We start from the raw sequence: 9,047 nt of genomic DNA, 5'->3' as shown, positions 1-9,047 counted from the left end.
AACCTGGGCATCTCCTGTATATAACTATGTATGTACAGCTGGTATAACCTGGGCATCTTCTGTATATAATTATATATGTACGGCCGGTATAACCTGGGTATCTCCTGTATATAATATATGTACAGCCGGTATAACCTGGTCATCTCCTGTATATAATTATATATGTACAGCTGGTATAACCCGGGCATCTCCTGTATATAATTATATATGTACAGCTGGTATAACCTAATTATATACAGGAGATGCCCAGGTTATACCGGCTGTACATATATACAGGAGGTAGATATTTACACACACATATTCCACCAGGCTGGAGCTTTGTGTAGTATTTGCTTTATTGAGGATTGTACAGATATACATGAGGGTCTCCGTACTGACGGATCAGCCCTACAGGAGAGCACCACTGCAGGATTTGGGGGTGCTCCTGCAGCTATGGCGTTGGGTGGGGAGGTGGACTCATACACACATTGTTCATACTTTCATCCTGTAATATACCTGATATGCGATAGAAAGTTCTTACAATCCAGTTATATCCTAAATGGTTAATGATCAGAGATAAGCGGCGTCATGTTCGCTCTCAGCAGGTCAGATCCAATCCTCCCCGATTGTCTGTGTGTTTGAGGGTGTGGGGGACTCGTAGCTGCCGAGGATGATAAATGTCAAGAGAAAACCTGAGCCGCTCTCCAACCAGAAGCTACAAGAGAAACCAACCTCATCACCCAGGCAAAAGCAGGGGCCAAGCACTGCCCAAACCAGAGCGGGGACCAGGCACGGCGACCTCCACTGCACCCCACATCCAGTGACCGCCCCAACAACAGGGGCCCCTCACAAGGCCATTGATAGAGACTAAGCAGGGGATGGACACAATGGTGCAAAGTCACCGGAGGAGGGATACAACGTTCATTACTCGAAAGCAGCGGGACTATTGCTCCAGCCTCCGCACAGCAGCATCTATGGGCCCTGCGAGGTGCGCGGGGGAAATCGGGGTCTTGTGTCCTATATGAAGCAGCGGGACGCCCAAAACAAAGAGAAAGTAAAGCAGTGGTTAATAAATGTGGCACAGGCCTGGTATAGCGCCATGTGGGAGTGCACGATTCCTATATAAGTGAGGTGACCACTTCTCTCCACGAGACGGACTCTGCCCCGCGGAACATAAATAGGGGACCGGCGGGAATTCAGCTAAAATCCAATTTCGGGACAGTGCAAGCCGTTCTAGGGAATGTGGTTAATAACGCGATGGCCGCTCCTGGCACGAGAACCTACCAAAGCCTAATCCGAGGCGCCCGGCGGAGCCGCACGGGCGCCATCATTACACAAACACACAACAGATCAATCACGCAGGCGGCTGGCGCACCCCTCCTGTGTTGGGACCCAGGAGGCAGACATTGCCAGGCAGTTGCATTCAGCTCGCTCTTCATAGTCCAATGGCACACCAAAGATAAGCGGTGGAGCTTCCACACCACCGCCCCTGATCACTAGCACCGCCCCGCCACAAGGGGGCGCAGTATTGGATTGCTTCCTAGAACGTCGGTGAGTGCAGCAGCTCAGAACAGCCGGGCCCTCTTCTTCAGATCATTGCGTCTCCACAGAGGCAACTTGTCAAATTCTTGTATCGTCATTTTAAAAATATCGTGAAAAACTTCAGGTGCCAAATGGCGCTGGTGAGAGAGAAGGAGAGACGCAGCGTTAGTCACATGACGCGGCTCGTGGGAATATCCCGACACCTTCATACACAATGACCCACATCTGTGCCTTCTTGCCCTGTCGTCCTCATAGCTGGACGGGTAACAGACACTAAACCCAAATAACAGAACCAGGAGGCACCGCGGCCGGGATCAGCAGATCGTGCTCTCCGCGGTGCCACGCGGGGGAGGCCGCTGGGTGCCAGGCACTGTCAGCGGTGCAGGGACTGGCTCGGGTGTTTTAATACACTGGGTCTGTGGATAACGTCAGGGTAAGGACTTCTGATATGGGCTCAGGTCCTTAAAATAACCAATATGAAGACGGGGTTAACTCCTTAGTGACCAAGCCCCATGTGTCACTTTATGCACTAGTAACTCTGGAGACTCCAAGGATCGCAGTGATCGGTAGACTGTTTTTTTGACACATTGTACTTTATACTGGCACTGGTGTCTAGGGGGTTAGACGACCACATCTGGTGCCAGCTCCGACTGTGGCCGATGCAGCAGGGTGTCATCTTCAGCGCAAACCTCCAAACCTATACAGAACAGAAAGATGGAAGAACTAGGAGGCCCACAATCGCGTCACCTTCCGATATCCCTGGTACGGCACTACATTATCATGGCTCCAAGAAAAAACAAAAGCCGCTCTGGGGACACCGGAAGGTAAGAGTTTTGTGGGTCTGAAGTCCAGCCGCCGGGTACCACTGACCAACGCTGGACCGGACTCGCCCGACTCATCTCTAGTTGGGGCCTGGAGATTATTTTTTGTTCCTTTATTCACAGTTGGAGCCGCCAGATCTCTCTCACCTTTATATGGCGACACTATGCGACGAGAAAGAAAAGTGACTTAAAAAACAAACTGCCAATAATGAATCGGGCCCCGAAATGTTCACTATGTATAGGACATATTGTGGACAGGAAAGTGTTAATGGCAGCAGGTTCGGGGTCACGGTCCAGGATTTCGGTCTCTCCTGGACGCCCACTCATATGATTGGGCAATAGAACCGACTCAGTGAGTTTGTGATGATGACTTCCAGATGATGGAGATCGTCCCATGACTGCACCGCCCTTCCTGGAAGACGCCCCCATAACAACACTCCAGCATGGACGTCTAGGGGTCAAGACCTGTCTAGAGACGTCATCACGTACACCCCAGCTCCACCATCAGTGGCCAGGCTTGGTCCTTGACAAGGAGCTCAGCTAAGGAGATTACATGCGGACGGCCGTGTCTGTTACCTCCAGTCTGGTCCTGTCCACGTCTCTCAGCATCTTGTTGCGGCCTCGGTTTGTTACCAACAGCATCTCGTATGAATAAATCTAGAAATAAGCGAGCAGAAGTGTCAGCGAGGGACGCATCGGGAGACCCACCTAACAGACCACCCTCACAACCTATAGAGGGCAGCGTAAGAGAGTGCCAGCCATGGCGAGTCTCCGATATAACGCACAATGGCGGCAGGTGGGATCTATCGGTAGATTGCACAACCCCAAGAGTGAACATTTCAGAGTTAGGACATCCACCCGATCTGCCCCAATAGAGAAGCCCACAATGATCGGTACCCAGAGAGCCCAAGCCAAGGGAACGATCCTCCACCAAGGTGTTGTTCCCCCCGTGCAGACCCACCACGCGGAGGCGCCGTCACCTGTTACATGCACACTTGCCTTAGGCTCCAGCATGTTAGGCATTGACACTCCCCTATCCATTCTCATGACGGGAACATGGCCATCTGGTAGTGACTATGTGGAAAAACATTTAGAGAAGCACTAGTTACACAGAAAGCCGGGAGGGAACCTACACACGACATCCAGGACACGTCACACATGCAGCTAAGAGGATGAGCCCCACGCGGGTCTAGGCACGAGGACAGGGATTAGGCAGGGAGAGGGTGTTACAGCTCAGGGTGCCAAGTGCAGGGCCACATCTGACTATAATGGGGTCCACACTACTTCATCCATTGCCCCCCACACTGCTCCCTGCTGGTGACGATGGAGAACTGCAGCAACAGTTGGGACAATTCGTTACCGTTCGTTGGTACCAAGAATAAAGCGGAATTGTTGTCACTCTTCTGATCTGTTCTCAGAACTCTGCAAACACCAAGGCGACTGGAGCAGTGGACAGGACAGAACAGAGTGCCAAGTAAGACAGTGCAGGCAGCGCTGGCCTCCTGCACAGCAGTGCTATACAAGATGGAAGAGGCAGCGCTGGACTCCAGCACAGTAGTACTATATACCATGGGACAGGGAGCGCTGGACTCCTGCACAGCAGTGCTATATACCATGGGACAGGGAGCGCTGGACTCCTGCACAGTAGTACTATATACCATGGGACAGGGATCGCTGGACTCCTGCACAGTAGTACTATATACCATGGGACAGGGAGCGCTGGACTCCTGCACAGCAGTGCTATATACCATGGGACAGGGAGCGCTGGACTCCTGCACAGCAGTGCTATATACCATGGGACAGGGATCGCTGGACTCCTGCACAGTAGTACTATATACCATGGGACAGGGAGCGCTGGACTCCTGCACAGCAGTGCTATATACCATGGGACAGGGAGCACTGGACTCCTGCACAGCAGTGCTATATACCATGGGACAGGGAGCACTGGACTCCTGCACAGCAGTGCTATATAATATGTGACAGTCAGTGCTGGCCTCCTGCACAGCAGTCCTATACAAGATGGAGGAGGCAGAGCTGGACTCCTGCACAGCAGTGCTATACATGATGACAGATAAATAAAGATCATGGAGTAAAGTTCTCCAGATTTCTTAGTTGTATCTGATTCCCAGAGATCGATGTGACAACCGATTTGGCTGCCAGGATTCCAGGATCTTCTTTTCTGAGATCGGACCTGGGTGATACGCCTATAACACTGTGTCCCCAGCAATCAGCTGAAATCCTGGAAAGGAACTTGCTTGCAAGTGTTTTGCTTTCCCTGCAGCACCCCCAAAGGAGGAGCCAAGCATTGCACGACTGTCACAGTAATCATAGGTTGTCCTTACCAGCATGCGCTCACACAGTGCACCAGAAGAAGCACAAAAGCACCAGTGCACATACACAATGCACCAGTAGACATACAATGTTCCAGCACATACACATAATTCACCAGCTTGCACACACACTTTACTCCAGCACACATACAATGCACCACAGCACGCACACATATTTCACAAACAAAACACACAATGCCCAAGTATACACAGATAAACAATGCCCCAGCACACACACTATACACCAGCACATACAATGCACCAGTGCTACAGCCCCCACTATACACCATAACCAAACTATCACTAAAGTAATATCACGTAGATGGAAACAGAGAGAACACACAATCTGCAGCGCTTCTATCTGTACAGGTGACGAAATACCATCTCTCACCACAGGGGGCAGCGTGGAGCTGTGGCAATAAGGAGACTTACAGCAGCCGGCGCCAGACACCGAGACACCTACCTGATAATCTGCAAGGAAAAAGGAGACAGAGCAGAGGTGAGCGGAGGGCGGACGAGCCGGCAGTGCCATGCACATTATTATAGGATTACTCTCTCACCTCGGACCCCGCCGCTGACGTCTCCATAACTGTCGTACTGGACGAAATCCGTGGACATCGGCTAAAGGGAGAAAAGGGCATAAACCGCCATACTAGGAAATGCAGTCACCTCATGTAAAGGCTACAGTGCCGGAGCAGCAGACGCTCCAGAGTATCGGAAATTCAGCACTTTATCACTGTGCAGAAGATTCAACCTTTACATTTAAAGGGTCTCTGTCAGCTCAGAATGACTGTTCAAACCCAGCCCCGCAGCTCAGGGCATCACGCCGGCCGATCATTCTTACACACCTTCAATCCCCACCCCTCACCCCCCATCTTCTTTGATTGACAGCTCTGGCTTCATGGATCCCTAGAAGGGCGGACATAGATGGAAACCAAGAAGGTAGAAGGTTGGCTTACAGGATTGGCACCAAGCGCCTGTGCTTGGTTTGAAAAGTCATTCAGTGCTGACAGAGGCCCTAGAAGCCAGGGATGCTCCACACTGATGGCCGAACTCCACACGATACTTTGAACTTTGCTTATAACAAGGTAGTAATGATCAGGTGAGGGTGACGGAGGCCTATTAGGGGCCTACTGGGGTCCTGCTAAGGGTCCATTGGGGTCCTACTGGTGAACTGCTGTGGGACCTACTGAGAAACCTACTGGGGGCCTGCTGGGAAATCTACTGGGGGTCTGCAGAGAAAGCTGCTGGGAAATCTACTGGAGGGCCTGCTGAGAAACCTACTGGGGGTCTGCAGAGCAAACTGCTGGGAAGCCTACTGGGGGGCCTGATGGAAAATCTACCGGGGGGCCTGCTGAGAAAACTACTGGGGGTCTGCAGAGAAAACTGCTGGGGGACCTGCTGTGGGACCTACTGGGGGCCTGCTGAGAAAACTGCTGAGAAACCTACTGGGGGCCTGCTGGGAAATCTACTGCGGGACCTGCTGAGAAAACTGCTGGGAAATCTACTGGAGGGCCTGAGAGAAAACTGCTGGGAAATCTACTGGAGGGCCTGCTGAGAAACCTACTGGGGGTCTGCAGAGCAAACTGCTGGGAAACCTACTGGGGGGGCCTGATGGAAAATCTACCATGGGGCCTGCTGAGAAACCTACTGGGGGTCTGCAGAGAAAACTGCTGGTAAATCTTCCGGGGGGCCTGCTGAGAAATCTACTGGGGGTCTGCAGAGAAAACTGCTGAGAAATCTACCAGGGGCCTGCTGGGAAATCTACCAGGGGCCTGCTGGGAAATCTACCGGGGGCCTGCTGGGAAATCTACCGGGGGCCTGCTAGGAGACCTACTGGGGCCTGCTGAGAAACCTATTGGGGTTGTGCTGGGAGATCTACTTGTGGCCTCCTGGGAGATTTGCCTCGCCCGATCCCCTGTAGATTGTAAGCTCTTTTATTTGACAGTGGAAATAACAGAATGTTGAGGTGACCGCACCCGATGGAGGCCGTTCCGTCCGTATCCCGGGAGTGAGGACGTCTTAGATGCATCAGAACGAAGAGCTGAAAAAAATGAAAACATTTCACTGCATCAGAAACAGATCCACTATGACCACACCGAGGTCCTGCGCACCTCAACCCCTGCAAGGCTCACACCTCCGCTATATACTAACGCTCAATATGTACCTCCGACCTCCCGTATACTGCTTACTGAAGTGTCTTGGGGGCTCTGGTCTCCCGTATACTGATTATTGAGGTGGGTTGGGCCTCTGGCCTCCACTATAGTGATTATTGAGGTCGTTGGGCCTCTGTCCTCCTGTATACTGATTATTGAGGTGGGTTGGGCCTCTGGCCTCCACTATAGTGATTATTGAGGTGGGTTTGGCCTCTGTCCTCCTGTATACTGATTAATGAGGTGGGTTTGGCCTCTGGCCTCCCATATACTGATTTTTGAGGTGGGTTGGGCCTCTGGCCTCCCATATACTAATTATTGAGGTGGGTTGGGCCTCTGGCCTCCACTATAGTGATTATTGAGGTGTGTTGGGCCTCTGGCCTCCCATATACTGATTATTGTGGTGGGTTGGGCCTCTGGCCTCCCATATACTGATTATTGAGGAGGGTTGGGCCTCTGGCCTCCTGTATACTGATTATTGAGGTGGGTTGGGCCTCTAGCCTCCCATATACTGATTATTGAGGTGGGTTGGGCCTCTGGCCTCCCATATACTGATTATTGAGGTGGGTTGGGCCTCTGGCCTCCCATATACTGATTATGGAGGTGGATTGGGCCTCTGGCCTCCACTATAGTGATTATTGAGGTGGGTTGGGCCTCAGGCCTCCCATATACTGATTATTGAGGTGAGTTGGGCCTCTGGCCTCCACTATAGTGATTATTGAGGTGTGTTAGGCCTCTGTCCTCCTGTATACTGATTATTGAGGTGGGTTGGGCCTCTGGCCTCCACTATAGTGATTATTGAGGTGGGTTTGGCCTCTGTCCTCCTGTATACTGATTATTGAGGTGGGTTGGGCCTCTGGCCTCCCATATACTGATTATTGAGGTGGGTTGGGCCTCTGGCCTCCACTATAGTGATTATTGAGGTGGGTTGGGCCTCTGGCTTCCCATATACTGATTATTGAGGTGGGTTGGGCCTCTGGCCTCCACTATAGTGATTATTGAGGTGGGTTGGGCCTCTGGCCTCCCGTATAGTGATTATTGAGGTGGGCTGGGCCTGTGGCCTCCCCCAGGCCCTTACTGTGACCCTCCTTGGTGCAGTATATGACTAGTATATACCCCTTATAGCAGGGATCTAGGCCATGCTGCTTACAGGACAGGAGCGCAGAGTCGTATTTGCTGGCGGACTGCGGCCTCTCCCGACTTTCCTTCTCCTCTTTCAGGATCAGCTGCCCAAGACCTGAATTCAACTAAAGAAAAAACAGAAACGTGGAGATCAATGACGCCTCGCTCATCCGTCCCCTACAATCAGTAATCACAAAAATGGTGGATGATTAACAAGAAGGCATCCGCCCCCATGACAACCCTTCCTGCTCCTACAGGTCTGTGGAAAATAGTGCAAAAAGGAGTAGTCTGACAACTATTTGCCAATATAGGAAAATGGGTGTCATACCCGAAACTGTTACACTGTAGAGCCCAGACTGTACCATTTACAGGGGGACATTACAATGTAGAGCCCAGACTGTACCATTTACAGGGGGACGTTACAATGTAGAGCCCAGACTGTACCATTTACAGGGAGACGTTACTATGTAGAGGCCAGACTGTACCATTTACAGGGGGATGTTACAATGTAGAGCCCAGACTGTACCATTTACAGGGGGACGTTACAATGTAGAGCCCAGACTGTACCATTTACAGGGGGACGTTACAATGTAGAGCCCAGACTGTACCATTGACAGGGGGATGTAACAATGTAGAGCCCAGACTGAACCATTTACAGGGGGATGTTACAATGTAGAGTCCAGATTGTACCATTTACAGGGGGACATTACAATGTAGAGCCCAGACTGTACCATTTACATGGGAATGTAACAATGTAGAGGCCAGACTGTACCATTTACAGGGGGATGTTACAATGTAGAGCCCAGACTGTACCATTTACAGGGGGATGTTACAATGTAGAGGCAAGACTGTACCATTTACAGGGGGACGTTACAATGTAGAACCCAGATTGTACCATTTACATGGGGATGTTACAATGTAGAGGCCAGACTGTACCATTTACGGGGGGCGGGGAGGTGTTACAGTGTAGAGCCCAGACTGTACCATTTACAGGACGATGTTACAATGTAGAGTCCAGATTGTACCATTTAGAGGGGGATGTTTCACTGTAGAGCCCAGACTGTACCATTTACATGGGGATGTTACAATGTAGAGGCCAG

At 51.3% G+C, this 9,047-nt stretch overlaps 1 protein-coding gene across 19 annotated transcripts in view; it reads right to left on the bottom strand.

Moving 5' to 3' along the window:
- Positions 1–317: 317 nt before the first annotated feature.
- ABLIM1 (actin binding LIM protein 1) overlaps positions 318–9,047 on the bottom strand; it is a 320,476-nt gene continuing 311,746 nt past the window's right edge. For 17 of the 19 annotated variants that reach the window (XM_073556604.1, XM_073556597.1, XM_073556595.1 and 14 more), the window contains 4 exons: positions 7,976–8,072; positions 6,652–6,716; positions 5,233–5,293; positions 3,386–5,143 (listed from right to left, as the gene is read on the bottom strand). In XM_073556604.1, coding sequence (XP_073412705.1) covers positions 4,806–5,143; positions 5,233–5,293; positions 6,652–6,716; positions 7,976–8,072 — 561 coding nt within the window. In that variant the 3' untranslated portion in view covers positions 3,386–4,805. Of the gene's footprint in view, positions 1,659–2,918; positions 3,000–3,341; positions 5,144–5,197; positions 5,294–6,651; positions 6,717–7,975; positions 8,073–9,047 lie in introns of those variants that run through there. The other 2 variants (XM_073556612.1, XM_073556611.1) reach the window with 2 other exon arrangements.

This window comes from Dendrobates tinctorius, unplaced genomic scaffold (assembly GCF_039654945.1).
Source record: "Dendrobates tinctorius isolate UK_male_01 unplaced genomic scaffold, ASM3965494v1 ptg000236l, whole genome shotgun sequence".
In the NCBI taxonomy this organism is placed as follows: domain Eukaryota; kingdom Metazoa; phylum Chordata; class Amphibia; order Anura; family Dendrobatidae; genus Dendrobates; species Dendrobates tinctorius.
This window is presented reverse-complemented; position numbering and strand designations above follow the sequence as displayed.